The sequence below is a fragment of the Marmota marmota genome, unplaced genomic scaffold (genome assembly GCF_001458135.2).
Source record: "Marmota marmota marmota unplaced genomic scaffold, marMar, whole genome shotgun sequence".
Lineage (NCBI taxonomy): Eukaryota > Metazoa > Chordata > Mammalia > Rodentia > Sciuridae > Marmota > Marmota marmota.
The window spans coordinates 51,807,114-51,834,542 of NW_025999990.1; the positions used below are offsets into that span (position 1 = coordinate 51,807,114).

The window sequence follows — 27,429 nt, forward strand, 5'->3', positions numbered from 1 at the left end:
TTTTTTTTTTTTTTTTTTTTTTTTTTAATTGCTTTTATTTTTTAAATACATGACAGCAGAATACATCACAATTTTTATTACACATATTGAACACAATTTTTCTTATCTCTGTTTGTATATAAAGTATGTTCATATCAATTCATGTCTTCATACATGTACTTTGGATACTGTACTTGAAAATATTAACCAAGAAAAGAATCATAATTGCTTGACAGGCTAATATTTGTTTTTTATAATTATGACTTATTGAGTGTATTATTTCATTTAATCCTTATAAGAACACTTTATATTTGGCAGTTTGTACTATTATTTCCACTCATAAATAAGGACATTGAAACATCAGGACCTCAGAAAGTAGCCCCAAGATACAGAAAGAGTGATCTGCCTAGAAGGAAGCCCCTGGTTTGGTTTTTGTTTTTGAAGTACTGGGGATCGAACCTAGGATCCTGTGCTTGCCTACGCAGGCATTCTACCTCTGAGCTGCACCCCCAGCCTAAATCCTGTGTTCTTGTGCACCTTTCCCTTTTACCCACATAGCTTACATGCTTTCACAGGATTGCTGGAAAAGTGAAAATTTCTTGAAGGTATTGGGTCAATTTCAGAATGAAGTTGAGCATCTAAAACAAAACAAACTATAATTTCAATTTTCAAGGTTTTTCTGAAGGCATACTCTGGAGGCTTCAGCAACCAGTTGAAATTACACTTTCAACTCATAAGAGATCAGAGGTACTATTATACTCTAGGTAATAAAAAGATAACACATAAAATACTCAAGAAAATAGTTAAAAGTCAGATAATGGGATCCAGAGATATGTGACCAAAAAATGCTATATTGCTGACTCAAAGCTTGAACAACATGGCTGGCCCAAGAGAAGTCAACTGATATCCAGTGGGATGTGTTAAAAAGAAAGCCTTTCTAACCTGGCATTTTCCTGTCTGCAGTCCATTTGTCACTTAAATCTCCAGAGCCCTCCCTCTGTACATCAGTGAGTGTTCTGAAGCATGTTTACCTCCCTAACAAACACTGAATGGTTAAGCAGATATGCTGAGGAAGGTTGCACAGAAATGGTAGGAGCTGGATCTGTGGCTGGCATTGCTTCTGGCTGCCAGTGAAAGGGGTAGAGACATGAGAAAGATGGACACACAGTGTGACTGCACAAAGACATCATGCTGTGCTGTGCTTTCGGAAGGGGAGAAGGGTGACTGATTGAACAGATGACTGATTGGCAAAGCAGAGACACCTTGATGCCATGTCTCAGCACTGTTAGTGGCCATGTGTGCTTAAGAAACATCTGAGACATTATAGAGCAGAGTACCCCAAAGAAAGGATCCACTCCTCCCCCACAGATCTTTGGGCAAAACACTTAAGCTTTGTGAGCCTCAGTTTCCTCCTGGGTTACTGAGGGAGGGGCCATGATTCACACTGTCCATCCTCAGGAGAATGAGTGCCCTAAGTAGCACAAAGTGTGCGAAGACCCATGATAAGGTGCTGTGTGTGCATGGGACACAACCTTCTCCCACATCCTCCTCCCACATCCTCCAGGGAAGCCTCACTCTCTGTTTTGGGTGGGAAGAGCAAAATCAGAGGATGTAAGTGTAAGGAGGACCTAGAACATGTGCTGTAGTCCTTGGCTGGGTGATAGCTCAGAGGTAGGCATGCAGACTCAATCAGAGAAATGCAGTCTGTCCCAGCAGACAGCCACGTCAGCCACTTCCGAGAAGGAAGCCTGATGGGCTTTCAGGCAGACAGTACTTCCTGATGAGTCTCTTCTTCCTGTCAACTCAAAAACCTTTAGAATCCAGCGTGGTTGCACAAATGGACTCACATCTAGCCTCAGAAGGAGCCATCCTAAGAAATTGCTGCCTCAAGGCACAATAGTGCTTACTCTTGGTCTTCTATCCCTACACAAGACCCTCCAGGATTTTATAGATTGTAGATAAAGATCTGGTAATTCATGGAGTTTCTGAGAACAGAATTTCATGTGAGAAGCCAGTTATAGATTTGGTATCATCTAGAAGATAAGAAATTAGATAAAAGCACAAAGCAGATTCCATATGAGAGCAAGGTACAGCTCTTGAGCACACCAACCCTGCATTTCCACAGGAGCACACAGTATGATGTCTAATGAGGTCACCTCCATCATTGTTTCTGTTCTGTGAGTCAGTCTACCATGTTCTGTCCTCAGTGGACATGAGTTATTGGAACCAGGCTGCTAGAAGGATCCTCTGTAGTTTCTGTATTGTTATCACCATTCTGTATCAGAGGTAGGGACTTGGGTCCTGAAGCAGGGACTGGAGTCGGTGGTGGCTCTCTGCTCTAGCTGTTGAAGGGCTGCAGTGGAAACACCTAGTCTGGCGACTGAACATGCTTTTAAACTGTATGTGATGTTCTGTCTCATAAATATCATAATATGTTAGTAGAAATATTCAGTTTGGGATATCAGCCTTCTTAGCCTGCATGTTCACTGAAAGAAGGCAGCCCTGCAGATAATAAAACTGCCTAGTTTGATTCTCATCGCGGGAAGCTAGGATTGTTTGTGTTCTTCTGCAGAATGCCTGCTCCCAGCTGTATCCCCACCCCTGCAGGCTTTTTCCTTAGCATATCCGCAGCAGGACAGAGCTGAGAGTGAGCAGGTGCCAGCCAGGGCAGCCCTTCCCTCTGCTCTGTGCCCATCCTTAACCCCAGGGCAGGTATTGTTCTTGGATGATGTTCCTGTGCTCCAGGTTACCTTCTTATGGAAGCATGTTTATTTCAAGCCCTCACTGACTGACCCAGCTAGAAGGCCAGCATTGGCCAACCCCTTCTGCAGCCTCAGAACAGCACTTTGGCCTGGGTGGGGTGGGGTGGGGTGGGGTTCCTTATGCTCTATGAGCGGGTAGCATCCTTCTCCTCCCCTGCAGCTCAGTTACAGCTCTTGCCTAATTGAATCATCAATTCCCAAGATACGTAGAGGTTAATGGAGAAGGGGGCGGGGGAACACTTTTATTCTATAAGAATCATGAAACTGGGGGGCAAAAATTTTGCCCCCAGCCTAAAGAGTCACTTAAATTGTGTGTCCTGGTAGATGTTTAAAGGTAGGAATCAAAGGAGCCACTGCTTGAAGATGAGAATTTACCCAAGGGACAGGAGAGGCTTTTATGCAGGATTCCAGCCAGGGACATGTTTTATATTTCTGAACACTTTGGTGCATAGTTAATGGAACCTAGCAGTGGCTGCAGATAATAAGGATCTTAGGCGGATACGGGTCAGTAAGTCAGACAGGATATTATTAGGCCTCGCCTGGTAGGAGAGCTTCTCAGATGGGAAGACTTCAGCCTGGAAGGCAGTTAGTGTTTCAGAGTTCCATTTGCTATCCCCAAACGTCCATTAGTCCCTACTTTGTCCTCTGTTCCAAGATGTACGTGATGATCCCCAGTAGCATGGACCTAATCCTGCCTGGGGGTTAATCCTCTGGTTTAATTTCCTGCTTATTTCTGTCTGGTACGAGTCCATCAGTCTTATACATCCCTGCCAGGTGAGGCAGGGCAAAGGTTTAATGGAAGTGTTGGAGTGTTTGCTTTATAGATATGTTCCATTGTCTTTAAGAAATAACATTATTTCTGATTTGAAAGTGTAATATATAGATGGTCCCTGACTTAACAATGGTTTGACTTAGGATCATGCGACTTAACAGAGGTGCAAAAGAAACCAAACACATTCAATAGAAACCAAACTTGGAATTTTGAGTTTGATCTTATCCCAGGCTGATGTGCAGTATGATCCTCTCTGGTGTTTCTGTGCAGTGGCAGTGCTGTGCCCAAACACCCATGCAATCATAAGGGGAAATGACTGACCCTCTACAGTGTCCTGTGTTACTCATCTATGATGCTCAGTAGATTAGGTGCACTATGTGCATTTTCAATTTTTGATATTCTAAATCTATGAACAGGGCATAACCCTACCAAAATGTTGAGGAGCATCTATTAATTTTGACTGCTGGAGAATTATAAATAAATAAATAAAATCAGCCAGCCATAATTCTGTTACTTATTGATAATACGTACTAGTATTTTAACTGCCAGCTACCAAACATTTCCAAGAGAAAAATATTTAATCCTGTTGAGATTATATTAAGTTTGCTTTTATCCATTTTATTTAAAATGTTGATGTTTCATAAAAAATTTCCCAAGTCTTTAGTAAATTTTAGTAAAATTTTTTTAGTAATTGTAATTTTTAATGGCTGTGCAATGTTAATGGTTTTCAGGGATTGAAAACATCTGCCTAATATTTTCTTTACAATATTTTATTAAATTTTCAAACACATAGCAAACTTTAATTTTATAGTGAAAACCCATGTACCTACCCTCTACATTCTATATTTACATTTACTGTACTTGATTTATCACACGTTTATTCATCTAGCCATCTATTTATATCTATTATAACCCATCTTTTGAAGCATCTGAAAATAAATTACAGATATTTATTCACTTTTTCCTTGTACACATTGTTAGAGCTCAATTTTTGTTTAAACTTTTTTGAGTTAATTCATATATACTGAAATGAACAGATGTTAAATTTGTATTTGTTGAGTTTTGACAAATGTGCACATGAAGTTTTACTAGTATAACAGATACTCTGTTATTTAGAAGGATGCCCAGAGTCAAATTAAACTGTACATAGGATGTGATGGTAGATTATTATAAAATAGTATCAGAGTTTTTTCATATGTAATTTTGTTTGAAAGTTAAAGAAAGGTACTTTTTTTTTTTTTTTTTACATCACATACTTCTGGAAAAAAATGAATGATGAGTTTTCCTTGAAAAGGGGGCAACATTTTAATATTTGTTTGCATTATTTTTTGGCTTGGTTTTGTTTTCAAAGTGCTGCTCTTTTGTAGTGCTTCATTTGACTAGGAAAGAATTTGCCTCTCTTGATAGATTGGTGTACTTCCTTCCAGTAGACCAGAGGGAAGACAGATTATGTTTTTAAAATTACACAGCCTTATCATCAGTTCTGACAGGCAAATGGCATGCATCTCTATAGATTCAATTTTCGTGACTGTGCAAGAGCCACTTATTGGTTCCCTCTTCAGGAAGTCAGTAGGGGCTTCTGAACTGCAGATTCTAAATGATGTCATGGTTGGTGGTGCTGTGAGTGCCCACATGTGTGTGTGCATTCAGAGCTGGGATTCTTCAAGTTTGGAGGAGGATACCTTGGTATCCTTATGGTTTTATAATGGCCTTGACTTTTGATTTTAATCTTTGTATATTATTTATAATTATCATCTTCAGTTTATTTTATTTTTCTAAATATATGTTTCCAGGGTTTAAAATGAGTCAGTGGATCAGCCCACAGTGTGAGGCAAATGTGTGTTTTATTCCCCAAATTTTCACAAGTGATCTGTCATTTTTACCAAGAGAAAGTGATGTTTGATAGTTTGAGTGTGCTGGGGTCTCTGACCCTGTAGGCACCATGGTGTTGGACACTGTGGCTTGCTGGTCAAGCTGTTGCCTCTGTGACCTTGGCCACTGAATCCACAGCCACGTGCTTTTATTGCTGTACTTTCTTCAGCCAAAGTGTCTCAACATAATTTTCTTCACTGACTTTGTGGTATTTTGCCCACTGTTGATAGTTTTCTGTCTTACTTTTCCAAATAAGGACTTCTGTCTGCAGCCTCAGATCCTTTCAGAAGTAACCAGAGTGCCAGCAAATTCTATTTCATAGCCATGCCTGAGGTACCATATGAACATAACAATTTGAAACTCTTCCTATAATAGTTCTTCGGACTCTTTTACTAAACAAAGGCAGAGATTTTGGTTTTTATTTTTATTTTTTTAATGAGAAAACTCAGCAACTGGGGGCCCAGAAACCTGGAGAAAGCAAAAAGAAAAACAACCCAAATTTGGGAGAGTGGGCTACTAGAGCCCTGGAAGGCTGGTGTGAGTATCTGTGGGCTGCTACCAAGACCACAGGCTTGGAGTTGGCCTCAGGTTGGTGTCCCATCTCCAAATTTGGGGGACCTTGAAATATTACCTGACTGCTGACCAAGTTTGAGTTTTATTGTCTGTTAATAATATATACCTCTTGTAAGACTTAGATTAGACATTGTCTTAGTCAGTTTGGGTTACTATAACAGAATACTATAGACTGAGTGGATTAAGCAACAGAGATTTTATTTCTCACAGTTTGGGAGGCTGCAGAGTGAAAGATCGTAGTTTTGGTGTGGTTGGGTTCTAGTGAGGGCTCCTTCCTGACCTGTAGACAATTGATGAAACCTCCCTTGGTAGAGAGAGGAAGCTTTGGTGTCTCTTCCTCTTCTTATGAGCACATTAATCCCATCATGTGGGTTTCACTCTCAGGACATCAGCCAAATCTAATTATCTCCCAAAGGCCTCCCTCATAATACGATCACATCGGGTATTAGAGCTTCCGCATATGAATTGTGGAGATATCAACATTTTAGTCCATAACTGATGTGTAAATAAGGAGTTTGGCATTGTCCTTGGCATAAGTGCCAGACAGATGGTGATGGTTGATATCATCATCTTTTTTAAAATACAATATTTTATAATAGAAAGCTGATGACTTCATGCTAAGACAGACAGTATGGTACATAACCTGGTGGGTGGCAGATTGGCGGGGAAAGCAGAGCAGAGGCCACAGGCTTATACTGAGAGCCTTTCAGTAGACTGCTGAATGGACCCGATCTGCTGTTTCAGTTGAGAGCCTTTTTCGATGGTGACAGAATGGGCAATGACAGGCCTGGAGACTCCACAGATCCCAGGGCCTGCTTGGAGTACACAAACACTTAGGGGGCACATTCTTGTCTTCATATAGCTTTGCGAGGTGCAGCATGATCTTCAGGGGTTTAGCATTGGCTGCCACCAAGATGAACTCAGAGATGCCTCCGTTGAGGATTTTGGTGGCCTCGCTGGCTCCTTTCTGAAGCTTCTTGTAGTTACACAACTGCTGAATGAGGTCCCATCATTTCTTGGTGAGGCGGGCAAGGGACAGATAGGCCTTTGGATTTACATCAGCCTCAGTCATGACTGAGGTTCTGATGGCTCACCACTCTATCATGGGCTTCTTAACAGGATCTAGGAAAAAGGGTTTCCTTTGCGCTATGGCTTGGCAGGATTTTCCACTGAACCCAAGAGTAGATTTGTGTGTCTTGGAACCTGCAAAGGAACTGCAGCACGAGGTGCAGTGAGCCCCCAGCAGGAGGGGAACTTGTCTCCCTGACAAGACAAGCGAGGAGGAAAGGGAAGGAGGCATCTCCAGCCAGACCTAGTGTTTCCAGCTGTAGAAGAAGCTGATCACTCTCACCCTGCACTTCTCATAGCATTTACATGAGAATTTTATTATGAGTAACAGAATCTTGATAACCTCATCCGAATGGGGGGGGGGGAGACGTCACCATCATTTTCTCAATCTGATTTTTATTCCTTTGTGTGCTATAACCCAGCCAAAAAACAACAGACTTTCTAAATAATTAGAATCTGTAAGAATTCTAAAAATCATCAGCCTACATCTGTGCTCTCTCTCCCATACTGACTCATCCTGTATAGTTTCCTGATTTTATTTGCCTCCTTTTATTACCAATCTAAATCTTAAGCCTCAAGTCTGTCTCTGAGACACTTTAGCAATTGAGAGCTTGTCAGTTTTTCTGAAATTACTTGGAAGATATTGGCCTAAAATAGGAAGCATTAAGAATTGACATGAAAGTCCAAATAATTGCCTAACTTTCATATTTTATTTAATCATATTCAATATTCAGCAAATCCATCACCCTTAGATGCATTCATTTCAGATTCACAAACTTAAGGGCTTTCCCCACCACCTTTTCAAAAGGAATGTAGAGCCAATTTGTTGGCAGTTGACCAGACTAAAAAGAAAACTGTAGAATTAATCAACAAGCAGGTCCTTATTCTGGGTTGTGTTTTTTTTTTTTTTTTGATTGTCTGAATTTTCCCTTTCCTTTCCTTTCATCATTCTTGGAAGAGACTCCAGTGGATCACTGAGTCATCCAAAGAATAAACTGGGTATATTGAATAATGCTCACACAAGTTATCCAGGGTCCCTAAACCCAGCATCTATACCCTCCTCCACCCAGTCCTTGGCTGTCAGTGCTCTGTGCTGGACAGGCTTTGGATGACTCTAGGCATGTGGACCTTGCTGGAGGCATGGCAGTTGTCACTCATGACCACCTGGCTCTTGGCCAGGGGACCATATGCTTGGAGACCTGCAACGCAGAGGGGTACCTGGCCCATTTGCTCAGCCCTCAGGGCACTTCCTGGTCTTTTTTTCCCCCCTTTTTTTTAAAAAAAAATTATTTATTTATTCTAGTTAGTTATATATGACAGCAGAATGCATTTTTAAAAAATTAATTAATTTATATATTCTAATTAGGTATACATGACAGCAGACTTTCTAACCAACCATAAACCTATAGGTTATACCTGAAGGACCAGGCTAATAACACAGGAGATCAATGATAGTTTCTATTTTCTGATATCTTCAAGATAAAAATTGTATTAATTTTATGACCCCCCCCCCATTTATTTAGGTGCTGGGGATTGAGCCAGGGCCTTTGCATATTGCTTAGTACGTGCTGTACCCTCTATCTGTACTTCCAACCCCACTTCTCTGTTGTCTTAAAGGACATATCACACACTGTAGATAATTTGGGGACTATGAAAAGCCACCAAAAAAGGAATTAAAATTCCCCATAATTCTGTCACTTGAAGATGATCCTTACTTAATATTTTGGTGCATTTTCCTCCAGCTCAGTTTCCTAACATACACCTGTGAAACATTTTATCCTTATTAAGATAAAAACATGTGCTATTTGTCACCAACATTTTCTTTTTAATGTATTGTGAGCATTTCTCATATCTTTCAATATTCTTTGAAAAGCATCATTGTGTGTAGAGACCTAACTTGCGACATGAGGACTGGGGTTAACAATGCTGTATTGTATCCTGGTAATTTTCCAAGAGATGATGATGGGTATGTTGACTTGCTTGGTAATAATCACTTCAATATGTACATTCATGTCAAGATAAGACAATCAAGCCATCGTGTTGTCTGCCCTAAATATACACAATAAGAGGAAAAAAGATCCTTGTAACACCCCAGCGTCTTCACTCACTGTCACAACAGGTGCTGTTGAAAAGCATTCTAACCTGTAAATCTTGCATGGGATCCTGCATGTGTCCTCAGGGTGCCTTCCAGAGGTGGGATTACCATGTTAAGACATGTCCTCTGTAAGGTAGGATTGCTTCAGAACCCTGCCTAGCTTCCCACACCTGTTCATCTGCATGGAAATGCCACCTCTGAGGGTGCTTGCTTACCCTGGGTACCCTACTTTTTTTGATTCTGTAAATCTTTAAGTGAAAAAAAAACATGGTATCTTGTTTGAATTGCTAATAGTTGTATTTTGGGGCCATTTGTTTATTTTCCCATGAAGATGGGTCTCCTGTTGCTTGCAAAATATTACTCTTTTGTGTGTTGTGGGTGAGAGAATTCTTTTTCCAGTTTGCCTTTAAATATTCATAATGTTTTCTTTTGATATATAAAGAAAGTTAAAAATGTTTAACAATCTACTAGTCTTTTTCCATGGATGTTTCTTTTGTTTTTATGTCTGTAAAGGCCATGCCTCAAGAATAAATAGAAATTTATTTTTTCCTGGTTCTTTTATAATTTTTTTACTTCTAAATTTGTAATTGAATTAATTTTGATATGTAGTATGAGTATTTTCTTATCTAAAGTTTTGTATAATTATTCCACCAACATACCCCATTCTTTTAAAAGAATAGTGTAAAATGCTGGTTTAAAATGCTACCTGTTTGGACTGTTAAAATCTCATATCCTCTCAAAGCTATTTCTGAGCTTTTTGTTTTATTCCATTAATCTGTGTATCTTTGTTCCAGCACCAAACTATGATATTTTATTTCTATGTTGACTAGTATAAGCCAACTGTCATTATTCTTCCTTTTCAAAGTATCCTTGGCTATTTTCACCAATTTATTTGTCTATATCAGCTTCAGCAAGCTTTCTCTGCAAAGGGCTAGGTGGTAAACATTTTAGACTTTGCAGGCCATAATGGGCTGACACTAGTGCTCAGCTCTGGTGCAGAGCAGGTGTGGACAATAATAAAGGAGGCTGTCTTCTATTAAAATATTGTTTACAAAACAGGCTGTGGGTTAATTTATCCCCAGGGCTACGGTTTGCAAACCCTTGTTCTAGATGAATTTTTGAATCTTTTTGTCAAGTTCTTCCAAACTCTTACTACCCTCACAAACACATTTTGTTTGAAAAGGTACATATTCATATTTGTATAAAGATGTTGCTTATTACACGCATACATATTATATATGTGAACATATGTGTGACAGAGTACATATTATATGCATTCATCTTACATACTGGGAGACAGAGTGGAATTTGGTTAAAATGACAGCATTCTTTTAAAATGATTTGGAAGAAAAATATAATATCTTTATAACATAAAGCCTTCCCATTGCAAACATTACTTTCTAACCTTCCCATTGCAAAACATTACTTTCTATCAATCACAAAGTTTTTTGTTTTTTTTTTAAATTTCCTTCATAGGGTTCCTAAAAATTCCTGGTGAACTTAAATTCTTGCAATTTCTTCCACTCTACTTACTGTTGTGAATGGGATGTGTGTCAGGGGTCTCACGACTCCCAGCGTATTCTGTGGTTTACTAGAAAGGACTCAGGGTTATAGTTTACAGCCCATCCACAAAGGAGCAAGACACATCAGGAGGGGCTGGAAGAACCCACCCTCGGTCTCCCTTTCTTCATTCCCTCCCCCACAGGATGCCTCACTCAGATGTGATCCTGTCTCTAGCATCAAATGTGGCAACCCATTTGATGCTAAATCTTTTGTCTCCATTTCTAGCTTTTACTTCATGTGCATATCTTTGGTTTTCTTCCAGTGCATACAGAACCTCTCTTCTGTTCATTGGGAGAATGTTGTGAAACAAGGTGGCTTGTGGACAGCACATACTGAGGGCCTCGATTGTCATTACAGACCCAGATTTAAATCACTCATGTGAAACCCTAGGGAACAGTTTTTCTCCCTGCTTCTTTTTTCTAACTCTTCTCTGTCTTCAGTCATCAGAAATATTGTTCTCCCTCAGCTCATTCAAAGAAAAGCTGATCTTAACTTCAGTGTGAAGATGAAAATCTTGGAAAGCCCACTTAATAAGTGGGATGGGATAATCTCTGGTCTGTCTTAAGGCAGGATTAAACTACCTTTTGCAGGAGACTGGTTCTCTTTGTAGTTTGACCCTGCTTTTACCAAAAAGACAAAAGGAAATATTTCAAGCCTATTCTGCAGCCAGGATTTAAAGATGGTTCCTCCACCCCCCTTGGTAACCAGGGAGAGCCTGCCAGGCAACCCAGACTGATTCCATGGCCTTTTCCCCTTCCTGCAGGTCCTTCTCTCAGTTACCTTTTTCTTCTCTAGGTCTCCAGCTTCCTGGAGGTTAGGGGACAGCTAGAATTTTAATTGCTTCTTAATCTAAAATCCCTCCAATGAGTGGCAAAAGCCTGGCATTCTGAGAGTGAGACATATGATGTAAATAGCACTGATGAAGGAATTTGAGGGTTTTTTTTGTTGTTGTTTGTTTGTTTGTTTCGGTGGTGCCTGGGGATTGAACCCAGAGCCTTGTGCATGCGAGGCAAGCATTCTACCAACTGAGCTATGTCCCCAGCCCATGAATCTGAGTTCTAACCACAATGTAAGTGACTTACATCAGAGCCTCCTTTCAAACTTGGGATGTGGTATGACAGCAGAGATACAAAATCAAAAGTCATGCTCAGAGCCCGTCTTCAGTTGGGGTTCAGAAGAACCCAGGTGGTGCTTCAGGGTTGGAGCTAAGCTGAGAGGGAAGTGAAGGGGGATGGGGATGAGCTCTCTGAGAGGCTTGCTGGGATCTGAGTGCTGGTGAGCAGGGCTTCCCTTCCCCTGCTGCTTGTTTTCAACTTTCCTTAGGATCAACTTAATTTCTTCAAATTAAGAGACCACAAATCATCTTGTATTCCTCTAGGATGCTTTTCTTCTTCCATTCTTTCTTTTTGTCTTCATGCTTCATCTTAGCTGGAAGAGTGCTAGCTCCCTGTTGGTCTGTTTCAGGCATCCCTTAGTCCTTTTATTCAAACTCATGTTTATATTTCATACTTGTTTGCAATTTCCTGCTTGGCATGGGCAAAGATGCACCTGTAGTGGCACCAAACAGCCATGGCTGCAGTGCTTTCACTAGACATTCAACCCTCTGTGTGTGAGAATTCAGCACCCTTGGATTCAACCGACCATGAGTTGAAAACATTGAAAAAAAAACGCATTAGTACCAAATACATACAGACATTTCTCTTGTCATTACTACCTGATACTATCAAACAGCTATTTACATAGCATTTTCATTGTTTAGGTATTATAAGTCTTTTAGAGGTGATGTAAAATATATGGAGGCTATGCATAGATTATATATAGGTACTACTACATCATTCTGTTAAGGACTTGAGCATCTGAGTCTTTTGGTATCCTTGAATGGGGGAGGGGGTACTGGAACCAAAGCCATTAGATTCTTGGTGCAAGAGGCTACTATATAGAAAACTAGCTAGGGACCCAGACCATTGAAGGACACAGTTAAGGTTACTTTAACATAGGAATAAATTATGAGCTGTATAGGATCTTTACGATGAAGGTTTAATCATGAATTGGAGTGGGTTTTTCAAGAAGTTTGTAATGTAGAATAGGTTTTCTTTATAACAAGAGCCAATCTTCTTTCTCTTCCTGCCACATTTTATCTGTCCACTCAGGAAACATCAGTTAATTTTGATAGCAGCCCAAAGAAAACATAATTGGGTATTAAAGTTTCTCTCGATATCGATGTATCTATCTCTGAAACTTCTACCTTTTTCCTCTTCTTGCCTTCTCACCACTGTTATAAATTGTCCAAAACACCTCCTTTCTCATAAAGCTAAATAATTGAGGAGTGCATTTCCAAATACAATAATTAGGATGTAAAGCACCTTACCATATGTATTCAATTGCATTTTAAATGTTAATTTTGAGTTGTTTCCTGATTCTAGAGGAAATAGTTCTATGCATGTACTTCCCCACCAGTGCTGGCTGTGCTGTGTGACCCTTCAGTAACAGAATGTTGCTTGGATCTGTTTCAGAGTTCCCTAAAGAGAAGAGGCAGTCGGGAAATGTTCAAAGAGAAGAAAACCTTTAACCAGGTAAGCTGAGGCTTTTGTTCTAATGTCACATTTCCTACAGAGGAAGCCACCTCATTTTGAATATTCTCACAGACATCAGCTTTGCCTTTAAAACCTCCAAAGAAACATCACCCGCCAAAACTCTTGGACTCATTCAAAATCTCTATGGAGTGAACATTTTCTTTTCAAGGCTGTAGCTAATTCCTTTTATTTCTCTCTTGCACCGATAAGCTGCAGCTTTCTTCAGGAAAGAGAACAAACTGGCTTTATGTGAAGCATAACTAGGTGTAGTGTAGTCTGTGGTCTGGCAGTACTCTCTCGAAGGTATTTTGTTCTTCAGAGTCATTCACATAGTAAAATAACATAGCCACTGGAGGGTTGGGTCATTCATAAGCCATTGTTTTGTGTGTAAGTGCTTTTTTTTTTTTTTTAAACAACGTGCAGGGTGAAAAAATTGTCCTAATGGAAAGTAAAATATTCTAACTGGAAAAACAGTAAAACCTCAGCCCTTTCTATGTACACAGTATGTGTTCTTTAAAGCCTTCTTAGCTTTTCTGAAGTGTTGTCTTACTGGGTTCCTTTCTTCTTCTTTTAAAATTGCTGCTGTAGTATTAGATGTTGGAGAAAGAAGAGTTTCTGGGGTATCAGTTTGCTGAACTCTGAGAGCAAGGGGTAATTAGAGAGATGCAATAAGTTGGGGTAACTAAGAGCCTTGGTGCAGCCCTGACCCTGGAAGCTCCCCTCTTCATGATTCCTTCTGATTTCTGTGTCCTCCTAACTCACAGATCCCTTTGGTGTTATTTGAGGAGGGCCCAGCCAAGTGAGCAGCAGGAATGCCAAAGATTAACTTTTTCAACCCTCTCTCATTCCCCAAATCTCAACTTGAACTCCACTCATCCAGGGAAATTAAAAAGGTGCTCCATTGCTGTGTGCTTACACCTTCCTGGGCTCAGAGTATGTTTTCAGTTTCCTGGCTCTTGATATCAAAGAGCTTTTCCTTCAGAGGGTGATTGGTCTGTGGGTAAAGCAGGTCAACCGCAGGAGCTAGTAGCTCCTTGGATATGTGTCAGTGACCCTGGGGTCTGGGGATGTGTCGAGTTGCCCCACTCAGCCTGCGGGATGATTGAGCAAGGAGTTTCTATTCAGCAGAATGGTGGAATGGAGCGCCTTGGGAACTGCAGGTCGGCCACCAAAACTCAAAGGAAGCTGGCACCCCGGTGCAAGGTAGGCACGTGGGCAGTCAGCTGCTGGGGTGCTGGCCGGATGGCAGACTTGCAAGCCAAAGAATATATACTGACAGCGATATATTTCTGTTGCTTGACAAGGCCTTTCCAGCTGGTGGCGACGGTGCTGGTCCCTGTGTGTCTGACCCCGCCTGCCATGCTTGCCTTCTCTGCCCGCAGCGGGAGTAGTTTTATGTGGAAAGTTGGACTCCACCTTGTACTTTTGTGCTGCATTTCTGGAGTTATCCAAAGGGCTCTTGAAACCAGGGCCTGATATTATTAAGTTTAGGATTCAGCCTTGACTCCTCCACCAGTCGTGGCAGAGTTTCAGTCACAAAGTAAGATGGGTATCCCGCCTCCCATCTTATTAGGAGTGGATTCCCCCACCCAGAACAGGCCAGCCAAGCTCAGCTTCCCTGGGGGCTGGGGGATCCTCTCCCACAGGCAGACCTCCCCAGCAGGCTCTCGGAGAGGGAGCCTGACCTTCCAGCTATCACACTCACTCCCTTGGCTTGTCTTTCTTTATAACTCTGCTTTTGTCCTGGTGGCAGGCCTTGTAGTGCATGCCTGGGTGTTGACAGCATGTTTATCATCTGTTAGAGCTCCTGCTGTGAATAGTTCCTCTCTTTAGGAAATGAGAAGACTTTGTGGACATTTAATCAATCCTCAGGTAATCTGCACCAAATCGAACACTGAGTAGGGCATCCTGCTGCTTTAACTGACCTGGGTTTAGGCTGGTGGTGGGCCAGGGATTGTGCTGCTGATAGTCAGACTTGCAGGGGTTGGCAGATGGAGAAGGTCCCAGACTGGAGGTGGACAGAGGATGGAGCGGAGGGTCCCTATAGCTGGAAGACACTCTCTTCTCTTCAATGATCCCTGCTGCCCAGATTTCCTGAGGTGGAGATGGGAGTCATTGAGGCAATTTTGGACTGTGGATAAATGCCATCTCTCCAGATAAGAATGGGCTGAGAACCTCTCCTGTCTTCCCGTCCTTGCATTTAATTCCCAAAGGAATTCATCTGTAAAGTATTTACAGTCAGCCTCCATTTTCATGGATGTATTTTAGCCTTCCGTAAACTCAACTCCTTCAAGTGAACAGCAGAGACCTGTCACCTGTTGGTGTATTTGGGTTCCTCGCACATCTTCGTCTGACAAAAAATTGGAAAGGTGCTTTTGATGGTTCTACTATAGAAGTTCTAAGAAACTGGGGTTGCATAAAAATAGCCTGCTGATTTCAGGTACAGAAAAATAAATATTTAAGAGTGGATGAATGAACAAATAAGCAGCCATGCTTTTCTATCAGTATTGATATGAAACACAATGAATGTCTTTTATAGCCCATGTGGTGATCTATGTAGGCCTTTTAAAAAAATAAAAGATCAGTGATAATCCATTTTACTCAGTGGTTTTGAGAGGGCAGCAGCCTTATTCCCAGTTAGTCACAGAAACTCTTTATATGAGCCTAACCAAAACCAAACCAAGTCCTTAATATAAACCAAATCAGAATTCAAAGACTATGTAACATTTATAGATCATTCTTCTAATGAGAAAAAAAAAGGTAGAGACACTAGCTTCTTTCCCAATATTAATTGCATTTCAGACAAAGAAAAAAGTGGGTAGGGTCAGGTGAATGCCATTTACAATTTGTTGTATATTATTTTGGTGACCTTTACAGTGACCTTGTAGTTTGAAAATTCTGCTTTAGACATAAGGAGACTGGTTCACCAGGACTGTGCAATTGACCCAGGTCCCCAGATGGTAGGGGCCAGAGTTAGTATCCTGAGCAGCATATTTAACCCCAAGTCCAGCTGTGCTGGTTTTATTATTGGTCCTGAGGAAGACGCTAGGAGTGTCATCATCCACACGGCACAGGGGAGAGCTCCTGGTCATGCCCTCCACATTGCACTGGCTGAAGGCCTGGTCATGGATTTTTCCTGAGTCTTCTTGGCACATCATTTCCCCCATTTCCATGGGTTTGTGATGAAGGAGAAGAGATCAGGGCAGGAGGCAAGGTGAAAACCCGAGAGGCACCAAGGAAGGTATGCCTTTGTCTTTCTGCCACGTGGCTAGTGGCTGCCAGAATCTGGCAGAGTGAGCCATTATTCTCTGAGCATGAAAGCAATGCAGGTGAAGCTCTGCAAGAGTTAATTCTTCTCTCCCAGAGGGTTGACTTGTTCCTAATCCTGGTTAGCAGCCAGGACAGCAGATGAGTCTCCGAGCTACTGACAGTTTATCTAAGTGATGGGGAAGCCTTTGCTGCTGTCTCCTCTCTGTCCCATCAGCGATTTGGAATTTCTGCTAGTGAAAGAGGAATGAATCATGGAATGGGTCATTGTTCCCTTGGTCATTGTGCCTGTTCATCAAATGTGATTAATATAAAATTTTTCCAAGACTAAGATGGAGAGTTCATACTGCTTCAAAGTACAGGGATCCACAATGGAAAGGTAGAGTTGATGTTGCACTTGGTCCAGAAAGTGCCCTCTTGACCTCCACCATACACTGTAGGCCTTCAGTGGTAGAGCCTCCTTTGGAGGCCCTCCAGAATCCTCTGGTATTCTGCTGTGCTACTCTGATTTGAAAACACTTCTCTCTATCCAACATTTAGCTCCTTCCCTCAGGTCTCTGGATTTGATTTCCTGCTGTGTCACAGCAGCTTACGGGAGGGGAATGGAACCAAAGGCCCTGAATTGGCCCTTTCGTGGTGAGAGTTTGGGAGTAGTGGGGGTGTCTAGGTGTGTAGTAGTCATTGTGTTCTCCCTACTGGTGCTTGGCACTGATGTAGCACCAAAACTTTCAAAGCCCCCTCTTGCCCATCATCCCATTGTTTCATCCTCATGTTATTCTGAGGTACCTTGAGGAAGAGGAGGCAGCAGGGTGGACAGGTGAATTGCCCTCTTTCAGGTATATAACCCATCAGTAGAAAGCTGGGCTCTTATTTGGGGTTGCTTGCTTTCCCCATCCTGGTAGTACCTTGTAGAGGTACTACCTTGCAAGGAATGAAGGGGTCTGCACTATAGATGAAGTGAGAAGCCACAGGCTGGATGTGGCCCCTGAATCCTGTTGGCCATACTAGGCTCTTATGAGAGGTTCTGAAGTCTCTCTGGTGGTTGCTGGGAGGGATGAACCAGGTTCAACTCACCGTCATGAGGGGTCACTGTATTACCAATGAGTGTTGGTTTATTTTTATTTTCTTTCTTCATTTATAACTTGTATGATGTTCTTCATGTGCATGTTTTGTTTTTTTTTTCCCCCCAAACTAATTCTTTAGTTCTTGTTTGGTTGACAAAGCAACATTCTGTGGGCCTTTCCTAGGTGCCTTCCACAAAGCCCTGGGCTCACCACTGCTTTGTCTTGGCTCCTTCTCCATGTAACTTGACAGCACTGACAGCAAGATCGGCGTGTGTGTGTGTGTGTGTGTGTGTGTGTGTGTGTTGGGGGCGAGGTGCGAGGGGAATCATCAAAAACACGAACATTTGGTATTTTCAAATAACCCTTCTCCTGGGCTGTTCTTCGCTGGCAGGATGACAGTGCCGATTTGAAGTGCCAACTCCAGTTTGCCAAAGAGGAAGCTTCCCTGATGCGCAAAAAGATGGCCAAACTTGGGAGGGAGAAGGATGAGCTGGAGCAGGAGCTCCAGAAGTATAAATCCCTGTACGGTGATGTGGACAGTCCCCTCCCCACGGGGGAAGCCGGGGGGCCCCCCAGCACCAGAGAGGCAGAGCTGAAGCTGCGGCTGAAGTTGGTGGAGGAGGAAGCCAATATCTTGGGCCGGAAGATCGTGGAGCTGGAGGTGGAGAACCGAGGCCTCAAGGCAGAGATGGAAGACATGCGGGTCCAGCATGAGCGGGAGGGAATGGGCCGGGACCACGTGCCAAGCATTCCTACCTCACCCTTTGGCGACTCCCTGGAGTCCTCCACGGAGCTCCGCCGTCACTTGCAGTTTGTGGAAGAGGAAGCCGAGCTGCTGAGGAGGTCCATATCTGAAATCGAAGACCACAACCGACAACTGACCCATGAGCTGAGCAAGTTCAAGTTTGAGCCTCGCCAGGAGCCAGGGTGGCTTGGGGACAGCTCATGTAAGGGTGCTGGGGCCGGGGCTCCCTTGCAGGAGGAGCTGAAATCAGCCAGGCTGCAGATCAATGAGCTGAGTGGGAAAGTGCTGAAGTTGCAGTATGAGAACCGGGTGCTGCTGTCCAATGTCCAGCGCTGCGACCTGGCTGCCCACCTGGGGCTGCGTGCCCCAAGCCCCCGGGACAGTGATGCTGAGAGCGACACAGGCAAGAAGGAGAGCGATGGGGAAGAGGGCCGCCTGCCCCAGCCTAAGCGGGAAGGCCCAGTTGGCGGTGAGAGTGACTCAGAAGACATGTTCGAGAAGACTTCAGGCTTCGGGAGTGGGAAACCATCAGAGGCTAGTGAGCCATGTCCAGCAGAGCTCTTGAGGGCCCGGGAGGACACCGAGTGCCTGGCAACCATAAAGCATGAGGCCCAGCGGCTTGAGCGATCAGTGGAGCGCCTCATCACAGATACTGATGGCTTTATCCATGACTCAGGGCTGCAGGGCAGCAGCTTGGCCTCACATGGTGTCCAGGGTGAGGGTGAGAGGGGTGAGGGGGCCCAGAGTGAACCCCATCTTCTGGGGACCATCAATGTGAAGATGAAGGCTTTCAGGAAAGAGCTGCAGGCCTTTCTGGAACAGGTGACCCGGATTGGGGATGGCCTGTCACCCTTGCCCCACCTCACAGAGTCTTCCAGCTTCCTCTCCACCATGACCTCCGTGTCCCGGGACTCCCCCATCGGGAACATGGGGAAGGAGCTAGTCCCAGAATTGCAGGTAAGGGGGCTCCTGGCTTCGCCTCCCTGCTCCGTCTTGCTCTTCCTCCTTCTCGCTGGCATTGCTGCTCTCGGGCTGGCGCTGCTCACGGCTGCTTGGTTATGATTTCAGACCTGCATTGTACTAAAGCCTCCGGCGTCAACCAAATCCTGTCTCTTGGTTGGGTTTCTTTCTTTCTTTTTTTTTTTTTTGTTTTTATTTTCCTTTGTTATTTTTTGTTTTATTTCCTTGTTTCTCTGTTTTCCTCTTTGATTTTTTTTTTTTTTAACTGCACCACCGCTTGTGGTTTAGAGGCCCTCTCATGACACAAAGGCTAAGCCCAGTGGAGGCGCTAGGGATCGTCGAAGCCCATCCTTGCTCCTTTCTCGGTGTTTCAAAAACAACCCGCCACCCTGCTGAAGAAGCAATGAGGAGTTTAAGACCAAAGTACCAACTCCTGTCACAGTCAGGATGAGTAGCAGACTCGCTAATGAGCGCCCGAATCCCTCCTTGGGTTTACTACCAAAGGGACACAGTGCAGTTCTAAGAGGCCCTAGGCAGCCCAGACCCACCCACTCCCACTGGAAGATAAGCCAGGATGGGGGAGAGGAGCCCAGTTCTGAGAGAAGGCTGTTTTTGATGGAAAAAAATCTCGCTGCCGGCTCGCTCCCGCCACCCTCCCGCACCGCCGAGGGCAAGGGGCAGAGTGGAGCAGCCTTACGAGGACCGCTTTCCCAGGCATCGCCCTGGGGTGCATGGCCCCGCTGCCGCCCCGGATTGTGGCTTTTGCTGCTCGACCCACACGTAAGGAAGGAAGAGCCTTGTCCTCTGTGTCCTTCATGGGTAGTGTGCTTGTAGTCGACTTGTGGTTCACGCATCCCCATTGCATGCGCCTCATAACCAGTGTTCTGCATCTCCCACGCATTCTTTGCTTTCCAGATGTTTCGGCCCATCCTGTTGCTCATCCGCATTCTTTGTTCTGTTCTCTTCACTCTCCTCTGCCATTGTGTTGAAGCTGGTTTTTCTGCTCATGCTTTTCTTTGGTAGTTTTTTTTCAGTTGTCTATCTTACCTGTTTTTGTTCTCTTTGCCCCTCCCGCCCCTTTGTCCTGTTTTTTTTTTGTTAAAAATAAAAACTTAACCTCCTCCTGGAAAAACAAAAAACAAAAAAAAAACACAAAAATGAATCCTTCCCATGCACCTAACAGTCCAAACTGAGAGACCAGCTGGAGTGGCAGCTCGGTCAGGAACGAGGGGATGACCGAGAAAGCCTTCGCCTCCGAGCCACACGGGAGCTGCACCGCCGGGCTGACGGGGATGCAGGGAGCCACCGGGCAGGAGGCCAGAGCTGCTTCAACCTAGAGGTCAGTCCCTACCTTGCCCTCCCCATCCCACTTTCCTCTCTTGCCATGTGGCTGGCTGTGCAGTTTCTCATCTGGGATAGCGCCCTTAGGGAACATGGCAGGAAGATATGGGACCAGGTAGAACTTATATGGAATCAAAACTCATTGTGCATAATGACAACTAGACCTGCCACGCTCATTGTCAGATGGAAGTGATGGCTCACTGTAGTATTGTCCCCCCATGGACCTGCATTCCTGGCCCCAGGAGTGCCTGGAGGTGTGACCGGGCATGGCTGGCTCTATTTATGAGTATTCAGTGGCTTCTTATTCTACAGCAGGGAAACTTGGGGTGGAACCCAAGCTGGCTTTTTCTTAGGGAAGAAACTCTCCTGAGGGTTTTCTTTCTCAGTCCTTCATTGCCCATGAGTCATGTGACTCCTCCATGGTCCCTGAGGACAGTGTCTCAGGGGAATTAGGGATGTCTATTCCCAACCTGTGTGGTATCCACAGCTGTCTCTGTTGCCATGACAAACCCACGTGCACAAACCTGCAGCCACCTGTACAGACACCTGCATTGTTGTTGAGCCATCACAGTCATCTGCAGTCCCGTGAGAGGGAAGCTCCGAGACAAAAATAGCCCAGCCAGAACAGAAAGATGTTCCTGAGGAGTGAGCCTGGGCTGTTACTTTGCTGATCACTCAGGTTTTGGGCAGGGTTGGAACAGAAGGTTTGTCTATTAGAAAAGGACCATAACTCTGGAGATACTGAAAAAAATTTTAATTTCTCAGTCCTTAGAGGGATGCTAACACTTAGCTCAGAGGCATGGGAGCATCTCCTCCCAGGCAGGAGTGAGGGCGAGGTGGGAACAGCTGAATAACAGGTGGGTAAGAGGTGAAGCTCGGTTGCTAGGAAAGGCAGGCTGTTTGGTTAGGAAATAGGCAGAGGTGCTGCTGATGAGGTGGGGGGTACTGCCGGCACCATTATCAGAGGTGGGCATAGTGGGGGAGGGCTGCCTCGCCCAGAAGAATCCAAACAGCTCTAACCCTGGCTCTGAAAAGGAGTTGTCACATCTCTACCCTTGTGATTAGACACATGAGAATGTGAAAATCACCTCTAAATAAGTAAAATTTAAAAAGTGTTCAGAAAGAGTCTATGTAGTGCCACCGTTCTTATGTTATCTGGACAGGCCAGGCCCAACCTAAGAAGTTGGCACCCAGGTTCACATCCTAGAGGGAGGTACACATGCCCCTGAAGGTGTTACAAAAGCACACAGTGGTGCCAGCTTCCTTGGGAACAGCCAGAAGCTCAGCATGTCCTGCAGATCTCTACAGTCTGTCCAGGGATGGCTGGTGCCTCCTAATCAGAGTACCCAGAACCTGTCATTTTGTTTAACATTTCCTAAACACAGTCTTCAGACACAGAGTTAGACATACATAAGGTACATCAATTTCACAGTGTTCTTGTTCCAAAATGGCAAATACGATGTTCCTAGATTTTATACCAAAAGTTAAACAGAATAGCCAAATATTTGCAGAACTCATTTGGCTTTTGGGAGTCAGTGCCTCACTGTGGAACTTTCCCAGGAAATGCTTTTGTTAGCTCATATTGCACACAGGGTCTTCATCTGAGAATGCTGGTTGCTTGGGCAGTCACAAACTCACAATTATGCACATTTCAGATGTCCTGAGTGATCCGTCTGCAGCATGGATACCTCCGGAAAACTCATTTCCCAACCTTTAGTTAACACTCTACTACTAAGTTATTTCTAGGAGGGACATCTTAAGCCCTGGGGTTCTAACCTTAATGTGTCCATCACTGACTCAGTTTCTCAGGCGAACCTCTGGGCCTCTGTTTTCTCTGGGCCTCTGTCAAATGGGAATAAAGATGCCTTGTCTGCCTCACATGGTTATATGTGGATGATTCTTCGAACAAATGAGCTGTTGAATGAGGAAGTACTTTTAAAAGTACCGAATGCTGTGCCAGTGTAAAGTAGGATTAAAATTAAAGACAGGGCAGTGTGTCCCAGCATTGCAGAATGCCAGATGCTCCCCTGGTCATGGTATCAGTTTCTCTTTCCACTGTAGCACTTTCCCCTTTTCTACTGGCTGTTTCCCTTCCTGGGCCAGAATCAGAGCTCAGGCTGCCTCAGCAGCCTCTTCCCACTGAAGGACTAATTATGAGAACTGTGGCTTCCTTCTTAGGTGCCCCGTCATTCAAGGTCTGTCACACAGCCTTAGTTACGTAAGCTCTGTGAGTTGTCAGAAAGCTCATCCCCTCCTGGACTCCTGCTGGGTGCTTATTATTTAATGCTGGTGCAGTAATAAGGTGCCACATGCACACACGCAATGCAGAGCTTTACAAACCAGCAGCGATTTTGGAAAGAGAAAAGTACTCAGTTGAGTCAAACTGAATATTGAGGGACAGTAAACCTGCATAAGAGGTAGATGAACAGAGCTGGGTGGTACCATTTGGTGGGCATAGGATCACCAAACAGTGTAGTTCAGATAGGAACATCTGATCTTCAAACTAATTGTCTCATTCTTTGAAGGAGCGGAAACGCGGTCCTCAGAGTGAAGTGGCTTGCCGGTAACTGCCCAAGAGGGTGGGTGACAGAACTGGGTCTAGAACAGTGTTCTTAAGACTGCTTTAGAGCTCTCTGTGACTGTGGGCACCTATCAGCACAGAGCCTACTACCTCCACTGGGCTGCATTTCTGGCCATCCTCACTCAGGTGACATTATGGCTACCTTGCCATGGCATGGTTGTTTTAGAAACCCATCTAGTTTCCTCTAATTTTAAATATTTCAATTATAAAATAAAAACCCAATAGTGGTAGGTCAGATTAAAAAAATAAAAATAATACATAAATAAATAAATAAAACCCCAAACATCATTTCCTAGCAGGGGTAATGGAGGTAATTTGGAGTTATGTGTCCTTTGTTCTTATGTCTTTATTCAAAAAGGCATTTTGCTCAGAAGACAGAACTCAAGTATGCAAACACATTCTATTTTTAAAATTTCTTAATGAAGCGTGTTCTGAAATCCCTTTGATACTATTGTAGTGTTTCCTTTTATTAGAAGAGCTGAGCATCGATCCCTCATCAAGCCTGGGTGGCAGAGGCTGCCTATCTCTGGTGTGGATATCACTCTGACAGACTTGTTTGGTCCTTGAATATTACATTGTGCCAAGGAATTGTACAATGGGCAATTCCAGGAAGCAGAAAAAGCCTTTTAATGAAAACATCCCTAAGTTCACTGCCAACAATTGCCCTCCTATGAGGCTGTCGTGGACATGGCACACAAAGCTCCCATCAGTTAGCAGCACAGCCCAACGAGAGAAGCCACTCTGTGTTAGACTCACACAGATTCCAGAGTCATTGTGGAAAAGACAAACATGGGCACCCTCCACCCCTGTACCCCACCCTTTGGAGATCAAACTCAGGATCTTGCACATGCTTATGCTAGGAAGCGCTCTTCCACAGAGCTACAACTTCAGCTGCAAACATGGACACTTTCATCCAGAATGAGGCTAACATGAAGCTGGGTGACATACTGCTAGCAGTTGTCTTTGCTCCCTGTTACATTGCCCTTTAAAAAAAACACTAATTTTGTCCTCAAGCCAATTACTTCTATCCCTGGGTGAACCTCCTTCAGAGCTCCTGGGAGGTTTAAGAGAGAAGTCCCATAGGACACCCAGCTTCAATGGTGTAAAAGAAACAACTTTTTGAATTTAAACAGAATATTTTTAAAAGAATCAGTTTTTCAACTCCCATTTGTGAAATGGCTCTCTTCTGATTTTGGCCTTATGCATTTTCATATCTGAGGACAGGGGAAAGAAGACATGTTATTTTTGGAAGGTTGGGGTATTTAGCCAGGTTAGCAGTAATAACACCAGGAAGGAGAAGAAGGAAAAGTCCATTCTTATACATTAGCCCTTTTCAGTGGATAACAAATTGGTGTTAGAGGCTGGCTGTTCAGATGCCACCCTTCACTAGACCTAGGAAAGAAGAGGTATATTCAAGGCCAGCATTCTTCAAAACAGCCACAGTCAGAGAGAACTGAAGTCAGAATTCACAAACACTAACCCACCCACTATTGTAATTGTGCAGAAGTTAACTGTTAAAAAACCACACCCAACCTAAACAACAGCAAAACAACTTCGGAAGCACAAGTACCCCTGTGCTTCAGAAGCACAAGCTCATCTCAGTAGATATTGGCAAGATGGTCCCACTGTGTCCTGAACTCTTCCCTGTCTTCACCCCATGGTTCCCATTAGGTCTTCTGAGAGAGACACATTTGTTAAGAGTACGCAGTGTTTAGAATGTTTCATATGGAATGTGCTAGGAGCCTTAAAAATAGTTCTGAATGAGAAGTGGCCAAGCATGGACACTGGTCAGATTTCACATATAAATGAAACCAAGCCTGTGCCCAGAGGATTGAGTTTCTGGGTCAGAAATCTCAAAGAGCTCTTCTCCCTAGCTCTCCCTTTTATCCTTTAATCAACCAAGCACACGGAACATCTGCAATCCCTTATGTCTCAGCTGTGAAATACCAGCCGCAGTGAAACTACGTGGGGTTTATGCCAAGTATTTGTACACATGCATTGACCTCATATACTGCTTTTCAAAGAGGTGGTACCAGAACTGGCCAGGACAAAATGGAACTCTCACTAGAAACAAAGTTGTGGCAATGGAAATCTTGTAGACTTATAACATACAAGTAGCATTGGTGGTTATTATAGCATTCCTCTTTCTGTTTATTGAGATGGTGACATTATTTTCTTAAGGGTGGAAAGAATTTATAAGTCACTTTTTCTGGGGACGTTCAGGAAATTAACAATACGAATCATTCTGGGATTCAACCCCTATGGGCAGAAGGATGACATTGGATCTCAGAATGCTGGCTCAGGGTGAAGGGTGGTCATGATGTCAAGATTAATGTCTAGAAAGCCTTGGAAACAAGTGTGAATGGCACTCGTTTAAGTAAACTACCATATAGATCAAGGTGAATTTGTTTGTTATATAACCAGAGTCTTAGGTAAGTGAGCAAAGGATGACTTTTAGAATAAAACCTTTGGGGAATTGATGGTAAACGGAAGTATATTTTTTCCTAGAGGAAATGTATATGTCATGTGAAAATGTTCCCCAGTTGTATGTGATTATATGAAGTCACGTGGCAATGGGAGTCATTCTAGACCAGAACTCTTGCCTTGGCATGTTTGTATTTTGTTTTTGTAACACTGGAGTGACATTGGCATCCCAGCCAGGAGCAGCTACCCATAGGAGTTTTAATATTTCATTAGCAAAAATGGACCATACCAGATAATGAAACTTCTGATTGATCAGTAAGTTTCTGTTGTTAACCAGGCAACAGTCTACATGTGGATCTCAACGGTACTCTTCAAAGGTGTGTTTTAATCAGAAGAGCATATTTTTAATCAAATGATGTTGAAGTATGAGACTATCTCTCTGTTTAAAATAAAAATAATTTAAATATTTATTAAGATTGAAGCCAACCTAATAGTTTAGGATAATACAGGGTTAGCATCCCTAATCTGAAATATGAAATGCTCCCAAATCCAAAACTTTCTGAGCATCCATGTGACTCTACAAGTGAAAAATTCCATACCATGAAGTCTTTGTTTCATGCACAAATTTATTAAAAACATTGAACAAAGTTACTTTCCATCTGTGTTTATAAGGTATATACAAAACATAAATGAATTTCAAGCCTAGATTTGTGTCCCATTTCCAAGATATTTTATTATTCATATGCAAATATTCCATAGTCCATCCCCCCCAAAAAAAATATCCAAAACACTTCTGATTCCAAGCATTGTGGATGAAGAATACTCAACATATATAGAAACTAAATTAATAGATCTTTGGTTTTTTTTGAACAACAAGCTTGATTAGGATATCTGTTTTAATGTGAAATAGTCCAAAACTTTGGCTGGCACCTAATGCATTAAAATACGGAGAGTCTTTGAATCTTAAATTTGTGGAAGAATTTGTAACTAAAAAGTGAAGCCAGCAGCCGAGCAGCCCAGGCTGCCTGAAAACATTCTTGCAGAAAACAACTGAGTGGTAGAAGAGAAGACCCCTGAGGGTAGGGTTTGGGCAACTTCATCTATTACTGTAACCCCAATGCTTTGAACAGTGCCTGTATTACAAGTGCACAGTGTTTGCTGAATAAAATGCTGCATAAAATATAAAACTCCTTTTATTTACATAGCTGAATTCCAAGAATAGGGAGTCTTCAAGGGTTGGAATTTATTTCAGAATTGAAAACAAGAGCAATATCTGGGTTAGGTGGGTGGATGGAAACAAGGGACAGAGCCTTAGGCCCAACACAAGCAGGGAAAGAAATTCACAAGAGAAATATTTGCCTACTGGTTGCTGGGCAGGAGAGAGGTAGCAGGACACTTGTTTACACAGCATGGGCTCTGGTTGGGAGTGGGAACCACAGCTGGCTCTCACATGGGATCAAGCTTTGAACTGATGTTACCACTTTGGTCCAGGAATCCCCAAGGAGAGGGACTTAAGTCTTACTGCTGGCTTCTGCAAGTGCAAAGCAGGTCTGGAGGCACATTCTTAACCAAGTGGCATGTGAGACCCATAGATAACTGCCCATTGAAGATGAACTCACGGTGCAAAACTTCAAACACACAAAGACACCCACCAGCAGCAAGAGCTGGCAAGAATTCTAAGACATTTAGATTGTAGGATTGTCAGACACCATATAAAAAGTGGGTTCAGAACTATTAAATATGCAGGTATATAGAAAAAAAGGGAAAATTGCTATCATAAGATCACACAT

At 43.2% G+C, this 27,429-nt stretch overlaps 1 protein-coding gene and 1 pseudogene across 9 annotated transcripts in view; one reads left to right on the plus strand and one right to left on the minus strand.

Moving 5' to 3' along the window:
- Mtcl1 (microtubule crosslinking factor 1) overlaps positions 1 to 27,429 on the plus strand; it is a 125,777-nt gene that overhangs the window by 58,178 nt on the left and 40,170 nt on the right. For 4 of the 9 annotated variants that reach the window (XM_048806562.1, XM_048806567.1, XM_048806565.1 and 1 more), the window contains exons 4-7: positions 13,198 to 13,257; positions 14,383 to 14,460; positions 17,980 to 19,290; positions 20,477 to 20,632. In XM_048806562.1, coding sequence (XP_048662519.1) covers positions 13,198 to 13,257; positions 14,383 to 14,460; positions 17,980 to 19,290; positions 20,477 to 20,632 — 1,605 coding nt within the window. The remainder of the gene's footprint in view (positions 1 to 13,197; positions 13,258 to 14,382; positions 14,461 to 17,979; positions 19,291 to 20,476; positions 20,633 to 27,429) is intronic. The other 5 variants (XM_048806564.1, XM_015482547.2, XM_048806568.1 and 2 more) reach the window with 2 other exon arrangements.
- Positions 5,696 to 7,030, minus strand: LOC125617769 (annotated as a pseudogene).